This window comes from Palaemon carinicauda, chromosome 13 (genome assembly GCF_036898095.1).
Source record: "Palaemon carinicauda isolate YSFRI2023 chromosome 13, ASM3689809v2, whole genome shotgun sequence".
Lineage (NCBI taxonomy): Eukaryota > Metazoa > Arthropoda > Malacostraca > Decapoda > Palaemonidae > Palaemon > Palaemon carinicauda.
In genome coordinates, this window is record NC_090737.1 from 97,414,201 (window position 1) to 97,429,235 (window position 15,035).

The 15,035-nt window shown below is 44.9% G+C and overlaps 2 protein-coding genes across 6 annotated transcripts in view; one reads left to right on the forward strand and one right to left on the reverse strand.

Moving 5' to 3' along the window:
• Positions 1-15,035, reverse strand: part of LOC137652339 (E3 ubiquitin-protein ligase CHIP-like) — a 335,562-nt gene that overhangs the window by 131,898 nt on the left and 188,629 nt on the right. The gene's annotated exons all lie outside the window — the stretch shown is intronic.
• LOC137652337 (zinc finger protein 37-like) overlaps positions 1-15,035 on the forward strand; it is a 72,272-nt gene that overhangs the window by 24,610 nt on the left and 32,627 nt on the right. For all 4 annotated transcript variants that reach the window (XM_068385681.1, XM_068385683.1, XM_068385682.1 and 1 more), the window contains exons 6-9: positions 3,706-3,789; positions 3,988-4,241; positions 4,470-4,580; positions 10,169-10,380. In XM_068385681.1, the coding sequence (XP_068241782.1) occupies positions 3,706-3,789; positions 3,988-4,241; positions 4,470-4,580; positions 10,169-10,380 (661 nt within the window). The remainder of the gene's footprint in view (positions 1-3,705; positions 3,790-3,987; positions 4,242-4,469; positions 4,581-10,168; positions 10,381-15,035) is intronic.

Sequence of the window (15,035 nt, forward strand, 5' to 3'; positions counted from 1 at the left end):
TTATAGTATCTATCAGTTCTTTTGGTAAAATAATTACATTTATGTAATAATTGGAGATTACCTCTGCAATTACAAAATATATAGAAATTATTATTATTATTATTATTATTATTATTATTATTATTATTATTATTATTATTATTATTATTATTATTATTATTAGTTAAGCTACAACCCTAATTGGAAAGGCTGAATGTTAAAAGCTCAAGAGCTTCAACAGGAAAAATAGCCGAGTGAGGAAAGGAAATAAGTAAACTATATGAGAAGTAATGAATAAAGAATATGAAATATCATAAGATCAGTAAAAGTGTTAAAATGGATGTTGTATATAAACTATGAAGAGAGACTTATGTCAGCCTATTCAACATGAAAACATTTGCTGCAAATTTGAATAGTTTTCAAGTTCCTCTGATTCATCAACCCAACTAGGAAGATTCACAATGTGGTCACAGTTGGAATAAAACTTCTAGAATACTGTGTAGTATGAAGCCTGATGCTGGAGAGGACAAGACTGTTAAAATTGGCTGCATACCTAGTACTATGTATAGGATGGTACAGCCTGGGAATACAAAGAATGGTCAGAAATATAAAAAGTCTTATGCAAAATACATAAATAACTAACTGAACAATGATGTCAAAGATTGATATCCAGATCGGAATAAGAAATTTGTTAGACAGCGAACTTTTGTCCAACAAATTAAGATGAGTGTTAGCAGCTGAAGACCAGGCAGGTAGAATGAGAGAATTAAAACATCTTCAGAAAGATTGATCACCTAAAATCTTGAAAGACTTTCTCAGTGAGCTACGTTTTTTGTGAAATAGAAGAAGAAACAGACCGAGTGTGTTTCTCAAAAGTAAATTTGTTCCTACATGAATACAAACCTTCGTCATTTAGTAGGGGTAAGATTCTGGCAAAAGATGGAAACAACCAATGAAGAAATATCCACTTGTAGTATGTTCTGACAGTGCTTAGTCTTCATTCTGATTCTGTCCATCAAGCTGCACAGGTGTGTTCTTAATGCTCTCCAATTGGACTGAAGTTCTTTTTTAATTATTCCCTCTTTTTCCTTTTAATGTGAGTGTAAAGGAACTTAGCAGAAGGGGAACGTTTTCAGGACTGTCTGATGACACTGGCACCTTTATGAGTAAAGTTGAGGCTAATTCTCATCCTTTGTGTCCGATGTGCAGAGGGCACAGCTGCGCTTCAGACTATCCTTGTGATGTATGCAGGTAGTGGTCGTCCTCCCAGTGGGAGAGTTTTGTAGTTGGAGGAAAAAAGAGATCCAAGCACAGTCGTACTCCTTCGAGTTCATCTTCTTGGTTGTAAAACTCGGCAAGAATCCAACCTCCGACTATCAAAAATCGCTGCCCGGCCCTTCTTCAATCTCTTCTGAGGGCAAACTGAAGAAGACCAGTGACCTTTGGATTGAAGGGCAATCTTCCAAGAACGTAGACTTCCCTGCATCCCTTTGGGAAATGGAAAACTTCCCTTGCAGATGAACTCTGGTCTTCAGTTTTGGAAATCTCTGCTGTTGAGCTTGCCATAAGAAGTGCCCTCGTGTGCCACTGCCCTCTTTGGGCTTCTGTTCCAAGTGATCTTATTCCAAATCTCCTAGAGACATACAAGGTTATGGAGTGCCATCACCAAACGAGTCATCCAGCTGCAGTGCACCACCACAGTGAGCGCAAACCTCAGGCGAGTGAAGCGTCACTTGTGAGTGAGATGCTCATAGGAACGAGCCACGTGTCAGTTTAAGTACTTGGGGTCTGTTGTTGCAGCAAATGGTGGAGTGGAAGCAGATGTATGTCAGAGAGTGAATGAAGGTTGCAAAGTGTTGGGGGCAGTTAAGGAAGTAGTAAAAAATAGAGGGTTGGGCATGAATGTAAAGAACGTTCTATATGAGAAAGTGATTGTACCAACTGTGATGTATGGATTGGAGTTGTGGGGAATGAAAGTGACAGAGAGACAGAAATTAAATGTGTTTGAGATGAAGTGTCTAAGGAGTATGGCTGGTGTATCTCGAGTAGATAGGGTTAGGAACGAAGTGGTGAGGGTGAGAACGGGTGTAATAAATGAGTTAGCAGCTAGAGTGGATATGAATGTGTTGAGGTGGTTTGGCCATGTTGAGAGATTGGAAAATGGCTGTCTGCTAAAGAAGGTGATGAATGCAAGAGTTGATGGGAGAAGTACAAGAGGAAGGCCAAGGTTTGGGTGGATGGATGGTGTGAAGAAAGCTCTGGGTGATAGGAGGATAGATGTGAGAGAGGCAAGAAAGCGTGCTAGGAATAGGAATGAATGGCGAGCGATTGTGATGCAGTTCCGGTAGGCCCTGCTGCTTCCTCCGTGCCTTAGATGACCGCGGAGGTAGCAGCAGTAGGGGATTCAGCGTTATGAAGCTTTATCTGTGGTGGATAACGGGGGAGGTTGGGCTGTGGCACCCTAGCAGTACCAGCTGAACTCGGTTGAGTCCCTTGTCAGGCTGGGAGGAACATAGAGAGGATAGGTCTCCTTTTATCTTTTTTATTTTTGTTTCATTTGTTGATGTCGGCTACCCCCCAAAATTGGGGGAAGTGCCTTGGTATATGATGGTGTATGTATGTGTGAACGACCCAATCCCTGACCCCAACTCAGGTCAGCCGCCTTCTTTGCCTCAGTTACCTTGCACTTTACTCCCACCTTTTTCTCTCTATATCTTTCATACTTCTCTACACTATTACTCTGCAGCCATTCTTCAAATGCCCTCTTTTTCTTTTCCACTTTTACCTTTACTCCTTCATTCCACCATTCACTGTCCTTCCTCATGCTGCCTCCAACAATCTTCTTGCCACACACATCACTTGCAATTCCAACAAAATTTTCTTTTACTAATTTCCACTCCTCTAAATTACCAGTTTCTCTTACTCTGTCAAATGGCATTTTCAACCTTTCTTGATATTCACTTTTTACTCCCGGTTTTATTAACTCTTCAACCCTCACTAGCTCCCTTTTACATCCCCCACTCTATTACTCCACTCTTTTGCTACAACTAATTTTCCTTCCACCAAAAAAATGATTATTAGCCATACCCCTAAACATGTGCACGTCTTTCAATCTTCCAAACATTCTTTTAGTTATCAACACATAATCCATTAACGCCCTTTCTACCACGCTTCCATTTGCCAATATTACCCATGTATACTTGTTTTTATCTTTCTTTTTGAAAAAGCTAGAACTTATCACCATCTCTTGCTCAACACATATATCTACCAGTCTCACCACTCATTTTCACCTGGTACGCCATACTTCCCAATGACACCTTCTACCTCTCTAGCGCCCACTCCAGCATTTAAGTCACCCATGACAACTACATAATCCCTTCTACCCAGTCCTTCTACACACCTAGTTAATTCATTCCAGAACTCATTCCGCTCTTCTTCACTTTTCTTACAGCCTGGCCCATACGTACTAATAAAAGCTCAATATTCTCCTGTTATTCCTGGCCTTTTCTTTTGACCTCACTATCAATACTGGAATACTTAGCATGCGCTACCTTTTAATTTTCATTGCTACCTCGTTGGTATAAGTCAAGCTTTGAAAACAATAATTTATTCTCCAGGTAATTGATATGGATATAATTGTTCCTTAATTGAAAGGTGAATGAAACCCAAAATTTTCTGAAGAGCTCAATTGTTGTTAATATAGTTAATAAGACGTCTGTTTTCTAGAATGCACGTGGACGGGGACGTCTTTCTGGTAGTAGAAATTGTTCTAGAACATCAAGGTTAAGTCAGCAAGCTAGCCTGACCCAGGTAAGAAATATTAGTAACTATTGCAGTTGGTTTCCATTTTTACTTGATATAACAGTTTTTGAATACCGTATACAGTACTATACAATTTAACAAACTACTTTTAAATTGATCCAGTATAGTATTGATGATTTTGATGCTCTTCATGCTTAAGTGCAATGGTATATGTTGAATCATCTATTAATAGTATTATTACTTCAGGAGGACAAAGAGGATGAAACGGCAACCGTAAAACGTAGAGGAAGGCCACGAGGAAGTCGAAACAAAGTTCGTGAAAATCTAGAGTCAGCATTAAATCAGGAACCATTAAGAAGGCCTGTCCGCCATCGTAACCACCCAAGTAGATACACTGCACTCCAAGAAGAGGACATTGATGATCCTCCTATTCCAGAACCTGAAACAAATAGTACACATTCTTCCCATAACGATGTAGTGGACGAAGATGATGAGGATTGGTTAGTAGGGTTCCTGTGGGGAATGAGTTAAGAGACAAAATATATAAGAAAATTTGTAATGAAAAAAAATTAAGACCTAATTGGAAGATCTTTTGCTCTTTTTGAAACTTCCTATAATTTTGTTTAAGCCTTTTGAGAAAGTACCAATGGTCATTTGTTGTGAGTTGAATGGTAAATCAAAATGTTTAGTGGTTTATACATTTCTTCAAAACAATAAACTATTTCCAGTGATGATGAAGGAGATGACAGCTGCCCTGCTGAGGATGGAGCAGATGAGGGAAACAAAAGGAAAGCTGGTCCCAGGCAGTGCCGTGTTTGTAAAGAAATGTTTTATAATAGGTATGTTTGTACTTTTACTTGATGGACTTTTTAAAAACTAATTTCATGTAAAAGTGATGAATAATTGATTTTATCAGTTAATTAGGAATCTAAATACTTTAATTAATCTGTGTAGTGAAGAGTCAGTCATCTGAATCTGAAGGGGAAAAATTGCTTTTTGTATAATACTTAAGATTTTTTTTTAGCTGGTACTTAATTGTGTTTCTTTTTGCATTTTTACCACCTATTATTTTGTGTTATCCTTCATAAAGTAACAAGATAAGTAAGTATGTGTTATGAAATTCAGTGCATGAGACAGTATTTTTTGAGCAATGTTTTAGGAATTTTGTCTTTGATTTGGAAAAAGTTTGTCGAGAATTTTAGCATTTTTAATATTTGAGGTCGTCTTACTTCTTGATTTATGTTTGTTCCAATGCAAATACAAACCCTTCACTATTATAGGGTATTACTTTTCGGCAACGCTGAAAACTAGCCAAGATAATTTTAGTGAGGGATAACTACCCCTATCCGCTAGTTAGCTGGTGGAGGGTGGGGTAGACAGGCTACCCGCTCACTCACACCCATTGGCTGAATAACCACTTTTGCTTTTGGCTCGGTAGAGTATAGATGTGCCATCTCTCTCCCGTAACTTAAAAACTTGCCTTGACTATTAATTCGCTTTCTCTTTTTCTTTTGTGCAGGTGTGCGAGTGTGTTTGCTGTCCCGGTATGCGGACATGTCCTGGTCGCGAGGGCTGCACCTGCGGTACCTTCATGTCGTCCGACCCTCGCCTCCTGTGCCTGGCTTGCCGGGGCTATCGGTGTACACGGGATGACACCTGTGTTGAGTGTTGGGAGTGGCCTGCCTCCCAGTGGAAGAGGTTCGGGTGGAGGAAGAAGAAAAAGTCTGATCGAGATTCTTCGCTTTCAGGGTCTTCCTCGAAATCGAAGAAGTCCCGGGCCTCTGCTTCTACCCCCAAATCTCTTTTCGAAGCTGCTCCTCTGCTGGGCCCCTCCGGGGTACGGTTGAGCAGTAGCGCTGGGCTTGTGACTCCAGGTCAACCCTGTGGGATAGGCGAAGGTGTTGACTCCCCTAGTGAGTCGGGTCCTTCCCTTCCTCCAGGGAGTGCCTGCTCTTTCTCGGGTCTTGTATCCTTTTGGCCATCGCTGGGCGTAAATGGTTCCCCTTCGAAGGAAGCTGTCTTTGAGCTCCTTCAGAGGAGAGTGGAGAGAAGGCGATCATCTCCTTCCTCCGTGGAGGTTGATCCTCCTTGTGTGGGTGCAGGCACTGCAGCCTGTCGGTCAGGCTCTGAGTCTGTTTCCGATGCTGAGGAATTTGCTGATCCACTAGGGATGGTGGCAGAGCTTTCTCCGAGGCAGGTTTCCTCTTCGGGGGAACGAGTCTCTCGTTTGTGAGAGAGACCGCTTCAGGGCATCGACGGTCCTCGTACGCTTATGGCTCTTCTCCAGGGGCGGAGGGGCCTAGCAGAGGAGCAGCTTCGGAAAGAGATTTGTGGGTAGAAGCAGAGGCCCGCGACTTCTTCGATTTCGAGGAAGACCCCGAAAACGAAGAATCGCTCTTAGACTTTTTCTTCTTCCTCCACCCGAATCTCTCTCACTGGGAGGCAGGCCACTCCCGACACTCAACACAGGTGTCATCCCGTGAACACCGATAGCCCCGGCAAGCCAGGCACAGGAGGCGAGGGTCGGACGACATGAAGGTACCGCAGGTGCAGCCCTCGCGACCAGGACATGTCCGCATACCGGGACAGCAAACACACTCGCACACCTGCACAAAAGAAAAAGAGAAAGCAAATTCATAGTCAAGGCAAGTTTTTAGGTTACGGGAGAGAGACGGCACATCTATACTCTACCGAGCCAAAAGCAAAAGTGGTTATTCAGCCAACGGGTGTGACTTAAAAACTTAAAAACTGGCCTTGACTATTAATTCACTTTCTCTTTTTCTTTTGTGCAGGTGGGCGAGTGTGTTTGCTGTCCCGGTATGCGGACATATCCTGGTCACGAGGGCTGCACCTGCGGTACCTTCATGTCGTTCGACCCTCGCCTCCTGTACCTGGCTTGCCGGGGCTATCGGTGTTCACGGGATGACACCTGTGTTGAGTGTCGGGAGTGGCCTGCCTCCCAGTGGGAGAGGTTCGGGTGGAGGAAGAAGAAAAAAGTCTAATCGAGATTCTTCGCTTTCGGGGTCTTCCTCGAAATCGAAGAAGTCCCGGGCCTCTGCTTCTACCCCCAAATCTCTTTTCGAAGCTGCTCCTCTGCTGGGCCCCTCCGGGGTACGGTTGAGCAGTAGCGCTGGGCTTGTGACTCCAGGTCAACCCTGTGGGATAGGCGAAGGTGTTGACTCCCCTAGTGAGTCGGGTCCTTCCCTTCCTCCAGGGAGTGCCTGCTCTTTCTCGGGTCTTGTATCCTTTTGGCCATCGCTGGGCGTAAATGGTTCCCCTTCGAAGGAAGCTGTCTTTGAGCTCCTTCAGAGGAGAGTGGAGAGAAGGCGATCATCTCCTTCCTCCGTGGAGGTTGATCCTCCTTGTGTGGGTGCAGGCACTGCAGCCTGTCGGTCAGGCTCTGAGTCTGTTTCCGACGCTGAGGAATTTGCTGATCCACTAGGGATGGTGGCAGAGCTTTCTCCGAGGCAGGTTTCCTCTTCGAGGGAACGAGTCTCTCGTTCGTGAGAAAGACCGCTTCAGGGCATCGACGGTCCTCGTACGCTTATGGCTCTTCTCCAGGGGCGGAGCGATAACCTTGTTTTATGCGATGTTCTCCTTCGGTAGAACAAACCTCCCCTGCGGAGGAGGTATCTCTTGAGCTGGATAAGTCTCCCGCTCGGGCGGAGTCTGCTCTGCATTCCTTTCCGGAGGATCGTAGTGTGGAAGGGTTTGTGACCCCTCTCCATCCTGGACGTTCTACTCCTCGGGCTGTGAGGAGAAGTCCTTTTGAACTTGCTGGTTCTCCTTACGTTTACTCCTCTGGGTCTCGTGACAATCACCTTTTGGGCTGGCGGGATCGTGAACCTTCAAGCTCTCGTCATGTTGATCCTTTGGGTTTTCATGACCCTGGAAATCCTTCAGGCCTCCGTTGCGTTGAGGTTTCGGGTTCTCGCGACTTGGAACTTTCGAGTTCCAGTTACGCTGAGCCTCCAGGATCTCGTAACGATTGTTACGCTGAGCCGTTGTGCTCTCATGCCTCTCATCACACTGATCCTTTGGGGTTTCGTGACAGGGAACCTCTGTTTTTGCGCCAACCCTTCGGGATTTCGCAACCCAGGTTACGCTGAGCCCTCGGGCTCTCGTGCCTTTTGTAACGCTGACCCTTCGGGGTCTCATGGCAGGGAAACCTTGGTTTCCTGTTGCGCTGACTCTCCGGGGTCTCACATCCCAGGTTATGATGAGCCTGTGGACTCTCGTGCCGGACGCTACGTTGAACTTTCAGGTTCTCGTAGCATGGAGTTCTCACCTCGTTGCGCGAATCCTAGGGGTTCTCGTGATCATGCCGAACCTATTGGTTCTCGTGACCCTCGTCATCGAGAGTAAAACTCTTGTCGCGCAGAGCTTTCACGCTCATGCGACCAAAGCTATGCTGAACCCCTGGGTTCTCGCAGCTCTCATCGTGTTATCCATCCTAGAGGAGTTAGGGACAAGGTTCTTCTAGGTCCTCGCCACGTGGATTCTTATGGGTCACATGACCGGGGCTTACGATCCACGGTTGCTCCCCCTCCTGGGTTTCCACCTCTTGACCTAGCTCAGTCTCGCACTGCATCATGTGACAGAACAGCATCGCACGACGCTTTCGGAGCGTCGGCGCTTGATGTTCCTATGTCTAGTTTTAGAGAGGCTTATTGCGGTTTGCCATCCTCGCGAAACCAACCTCGTCTCGCCTCAGTGGTTACCTCATCCTTGGTTTTGTAACCAATGACCTAGATCAATTGTTACTATATCCAGTGAGGAGTTTGAGATGATATCTTAAATGCACTGCAGCAACCAGGCCCCGATTAACATCTCTATGTTAGTTCTGCTAGGGTTATGAGGAGGATCACAAAAAATAATATTTCATCTTGGATAACCCAAGTCATTGAAAGAGCTTCAAACCCTGATTTTCCTCCGGCTTGAAGATTCAGAGCTCATGATGTCAGGGGCATCAGTACGTCCCTGCCATTCAAGTATAACTTTTCCATGTTGCAAGTATTACAAGCGGGCGTGTGGAAACGTCAAACTATGTTCACTGCTCACGATCTAAAAGACTTGACCAACAGGAGGCTCCATACATTTACTATTGGTCCTGTGGTTGCTGCTCAACATGTGATTTAAGAGTACCTCGGGCTTCTTGTTGGACGAGTAGCAGATGGTTGAGGGCATTGGCTACCCGGGTTAAGTCTGGTATGAATGAGAGTATGTCTGGCATTTTCCTTTCTTCATCATCCCCTTGCTTGGGGTACAGCGCCATGGGTCCCTCTGCAAGTTGGCTTCAACCTCTGCAGGTAAGAATCTATTCCCTTGTGTAGTCTAGTATAGTTATAAGTTTGATATACTGTCCACGTCCCCATTGCTTTCCGTGAGGTAGGCAATGGAAAACTTCTTTGTTTATATCCTATTTATAAACTCGGAATATAATTCCATAGACGTTCATATGGAATTGCTCAGGCTCCTATCATACTCACTTTGTATTGTTTGCGAGGTGTCAAGGTTTTCCCTAGACCACAGTCATATACTGTACTAGGTAAACCTGGGCCAATGTCCATGCCAGAAATAGGACTTCCACACTCCTAAGAGTGAGTCATCCACATAAATAATGGAATGTTTGTTAGTATGGGAGCAAATGACAAATTTGGAGATAATTTGTATTTTTCCCTAATACAAACCTGTAGTCCTTTATAGAAATTGGCCTGCCATCACCTATCCCCCAGTAATCCCTACCTGCAATCAAAAAGTGATGTAGCTCACAGCTGTGAGAGTATATATTTAATATTTCCTTGCTGTACAAACCTGAATCATTTAATGTTTATTTCCCCCTCCCCCCGCATCCACCCCACAAGTCCTGCTTAGAATATTTAGAGTGAATTATCAGCCATGCGCAACATGTTACCAACCTATATGGTACAAGGGATGGTGATTCAGTATACCTAACTGCCAGACCCTTTATAATTCTTCGACTGGCCGTAGCTGGCTTTGCCAGAAGTAACCCAATTAAATACAAATTATTTTAAAAGTTTGTAGTTTTCCTATTAAAGGATGATGGCTCGTATTCTTTTAGGAACTAATAACAAAATTTTAGAAGTAAATTGTATTTTTCCTAACTATTCAAACCCACGTCCTTCAAGTCATTCTGCCTTTGCAAGCCGTAGTTGAATTTTAAGGTGAGGGTTGCCCCACCTCTCACCCGCCACTCCATAGGCAACTGTTTACCTCGTTAAAAATTTAAATGACCATTCCAGCTCCATTGAAATTATACTCTTATTAAAGGACATAGGTTTATATAGTTAGGAAGAATGCAAATTACAGTACTTGAAAGAATTTGTAATATTTGTTGAATAGTAAACATTATTAAGAAAATAATGAAAATATCTAAACTTTACCAAAACTTACAATATTTTCTCAGGGTAGAATTAAGGGAACATCAACGCACACAGCATAACAATGGCAGACCTTATCAGTGTGGCCATTGTCAGAAGTTCTTTACCACAAAAAATCACATGGAAGTACATATTCGTCATAAGCACATGTCAGGTCCCAATCCATGTCAGTGTGGCATGTGTGGCAAGGTTCTGTCATCTCGTACAAACCTCAGAATACATATGAGAATACATAAAGGTGAGAAATTCATTTGTTTTTTTTTTAATGAAAACATTGTTTATACACAACAGCCTTATTATTTTACAGACCATTCAAGATTTACATGAAGAATCATTCAAGTTGCATTCAATGGTGAATGCAACTCCCGTTACTTGAGTTGGTTATTGCAATTAATTAAAATGAGATGCTTCATTCTTATAATCTGTGTATTAAACATGTTTTTGGTTTAGTATATTATTCATTTTCAGGAAATTTATTCAATGCTTCATTACATTTAGTCATGAATGTCACCAAGTAATTTTCTTAAGTCTAATCTATAAATGAAGAGAGAAATAGGTCATCAAAAGTTGATATAGTACAATAATGGCTATGTGCATGAAGTCATCGAGTATATAGTAGTACTGTACTATGCTCATGTTTCAATTATGGCTATCACTTGTTATTTGCATGATATGCAAATAACAGCTTATGTATATTGCAAATAACTTCCTTTATGAGTGTTCTTTGCTCCCTAGGTGTCTCACATTGCCCATTAATCCATACTTGGCTGTTACTCAGGCAATTGTGATGAAACAAACTAAACAAAATTTATTCCAACACTAGATACAAATCTCACGCTCTTTACATAGAAATATTATTTCGGCGGTAGCTGAAAACCAGCCGTTAAGATTTTGTGAGGTGTAACAACCTTAGCCGGTGGGGGATAGCGGGAGTAACCCACCACCCCGCTCACACCAGCACCAGTAAACACAATCATTTTTTTTTTTTTTTGACTCTGTATAGTGCAGACTTGTCTCATTCCTCCACTAAAACCTAAAAAAAGAATTTACTGTTATATACAACAGGCCTAAAAAGCAAAATATTTTCCTTTTTTACTTTTTTTTCAGTTTTGATTGCCCATGAGATCCAAGACTGCTGGTCTGTCCTGGGAATGAAGGGCCCTGTTGCGGTACCTTCATGTCCGCTGAGGAAACGGTTCCTCACGGTCTCCGTACTACGTGTAGAGGTCACTCTTGCATGCAGGAGTCTTCTAGTACAGTGTGTAGGGAATGGTTGCCCTCCCAGAGGAAGAGATTAATGGCAGACAGAAGAGGAAGGTGAAAAGGGATCCTTCCTTTTCAAGGTCAGCCTTGAAAGGGAAGAAACCTGGCCATTGTTCTCTGTGGAACCTGGTCTCCCCGTAATGACTGCTAGTTCTTACTCCCCTGGGAGTAGAACGACTATGAGTGGCGCCCATGTGACTCCGGGACAACTGTGTGTCTCGGAGGCCTTCGCTGTTTTCCTATAGAGAAACAGTACCAGCCGCCACCGTAGGGGAGTCTCTTTCTGATGAAGCAGTTCGTCTTTTTTGTCCTTCCTTGGGGCTCATTGGATCTCCGTGCAAGGAAAAGTTGCAAGAGGTCTTACGGTTGCGTACGCGACAGGAGCAGACATCCTCCCCACGGGTTGATTTTTCTCCCTGAGGCTCCGAAGATTTTCGACCCAAAGTCTCTCGTGCCCGTTCAACTGTTTTGGCCTCAGCTTCTGCTCACCCCGACATTCCCTCTGCTCTGGCAGCCGGGCATGATCAGTTGCTGACAAGTACTCCTTGGACTGACTTGTCAGGTGATCCCTTAAGGGTTAACCCAGGGTCTCAGCTTCGGCTATGTCCAAAAGGCAATTCACGGAATCGTTCTTTTGGTTCGGTTCACCTGTCTGGAGGGGAGACGAAGTGAGCTGTCTTGAGGTCTGCCTCCAAGTGTTAAACAATCTTCCCTTCTGAGGGAGGGACGTTCATCACTAAGTGTTGGGCAATCTTCCCTTCCGAGGGAGGGATCCCCTTCGTCCGCTTCTGTTCAGCAAGCTCCTCGCCTACAAGGAGATTTGTTGTTAGGGGCAAAAGGGGTTGATCATCCCTCTTGCCCACGGGAGATACGGACTTCTCCTGAGTGGTTTCCCCCCCCTGGGATTCCACGGAAGGGCATTGGACTCATCCATGTCCTGCTCTAGTCCATCAGAGTACAGCTTTTCGGAGCTAGACAGTGATGGTGGGAGGGGATTGTCTGCAATCCCTCTCCCTCGTTGATGTGTCTGTAAGAGTACAACATAAGTTATGCGCTATGCGAGGACAAGCTCTTACAAGCTTGACCCCTCAGGTTTTCCGTCTCATAAGGAACAATGTAATTTGCTGCTTGTGTGGAAGACTGCATCAACCGCCTGCCCTTCCTTGCCTTTACGAGAGAGGAAATTAGCATGCCTTTTTCCTATTATGAAAAAGGCGAGTAGGAGAATCACACTAATGCTACGTGCATTGCTCCTTCGAGCGAGTCTGTACATCTAGACATGCTCTTGCTAGAAACTTTGTCTTTAGCAAACACGCTCTTTTTGTCTCGCTTTGGCAACGTTCGCCATTCAGTAGGTCGATTTTGCGAGAGGAGCAGCGCTTTCCCTCACATAGAAAAGTAGGTTTTCCCTCTCAAATTGAACTCCCAGTAAGACAAGTTGACGGTGCTCACTTCGGCAGGGAAGAAGAGCACAGATAAGGGCGTGAGCTACCACCTTCTTGCCTCCTTCCTCTTGATGCCACTCCTCCTAGAGTCCTATGCCAAGGAAACTGGCGCAGGGGCTCATTTGGAAACAATTTCGTTTTGGAAGGATGTCCCTTGGTTTCTTGACCTTGTAAAGGCGTTGAAGTAGGCAATATCAGGTTCGCCCACCAGTTCCCCTAAGGTTCCTTCACCTGGCACTCCCACCATCCCACTGGAATCCTCCATAGGAGTGAAGGCACATCTAACCTTAGGTGCAGTAGCAATGGTAGGCAACCTCCTCCTCTACCTCCTCTAAAGCCTCAGGTTTCATTTAGGTACTGAGAGTACCTGAAGACCAAGGCTCCTGCTGACCAAGACCCGGTCTGGGAGAGGCTAGGCTTGATCCAAGTCATTCCTAAGAAGACCAGAAGGGATCAGAAGGTAAGCACTCTCCCTCTCGGGGGGATAATGTACGTCCACATACGAGTAGGGGTTCGAGGTTTCGCTTATAGAATTGAGCCGGTTGGAACCCTCTGCTAAGGCGACAGAGGGTCTTCCTTCTGCCTCCAAAGGAGTAAGACCTAAGGAGGCAGAGAAGAAGGAGAGTTCATCCCTTTTTGAAGGCTTTAATGTCTGCCCAAAGGAAAGGAAGGACACAAAGACATTACCAATGAATTATCCTTCTATGGATGAACGTCAGTCTCAAGGGGAACGTTCCTCGATTGCACAGTCTCTCTCCGTAAGACTTGAGCATATTGGTCTTCCTTCAAGGGCTCAGTCATCGAATAAAATGAACTCTGTTGATGACCTCGACCCTCCTCGGGCTACCATGGACGTTAGCTTGGAGGAGAAAGAACCCTTTGTTGACAGATCCGAACACTCAGCCAGAGTGGTGCTGGCGTCTGCCAGCCCAAAGATATCACCCCTAGAGCAGAAAGATGCAGATCGCCTGTTTTTGTTAGTTCTCACCTGCATTAAGAGAGAGAAGAATTTGGGGAAGCTGGACCAGGTTCTGATGGATGGAAAGGACACAGTCCTAGACCTCTCCTTAGATATGCCCAGAACCACCAGGACTAAGTTAGCTTTACCTTGGTCTGAGGGGGTCAAATCAGCTAAGAATTAGGCTTATGCCCAGGTGGCAGGAATTTCCCGATCTTTAAGTTTGGTGGATTCCTCTTGTTTTCTTCCTCCACGGTATGTCCGACAGAGGAAGTACTACGAGATGGTAGAGAATGACATCTCCTCTACCATTAGACCTGGCAATTTTACTGTTAACCCAGAATTCCTCTTTGGCCAAACGGGCAACTCTGCCAGTGCATTTCTCTACGAATGATGCCGCCAACATGGAGTGGGTTGCAAGATGCTCCTTGCAATCTGTCTCATGTTTGGATTTCTGGTTGGGGATTATAGGCTATCTCGTTAGGAACGAGGATTTCTCCATCCCTCAGAGGAAGGAAGCGCTGTTAGCCTTCCTCCTCTTGGGAGCCAGGACTCTCGAGTTCTTGACGGAGAACGTTATTAACTAGTGGGTCAACAGGGTTTTGAGATGCCACGATGTGGTGGTCTCATAATTCTAAAGGCAGGTACCAAGGAGAGAAGTGATGAGACTGCGTACAGTAGTATCCCCGTAGATGGCCCTTAATGTTCAACATTGAGGACATCGAGGCTGTTGCTGACAGATGGAGGAGGTGAATCAAGACTACCCCCTCCTTAGGGCAATCACCTCTCGCTCTCACTTAGTGGCACTCTACCACAGAGACCTTCTCCGGCTGACAACCAGAGACTGAAGAAGAAGACCTCCCAAGGAAAGCAATCTGCACAGATTCAAGTCCCCAAGCAGCCCTTTTGACCCAGGGGCTTAAGGAAGGCCAAATAAGGTAGGAGGAATAGGCGAGGATGTGCCCACTTGGGAGGGCAGTCCCCCGGCCAGTCCACTGGTAGGGGGATGCCTAAAGTGCAGATGGCAGAGGTGGATGTTCCATGTAACCTAGCTTTGTCAGTTTCTGTATTGAGAGAGAAGTACATAGTCTCTCTCACAAACTCTCTCCCTCCTCTGACCCTTCATCCGTTGATGTTCCATAAAGGAACAGACTCTACGGGCTGAAGTCCAGACCATGCTAGAGAGAGATGCTCTCCAGGTTCCAGAAGGGTCCCTAGGCTTCTACA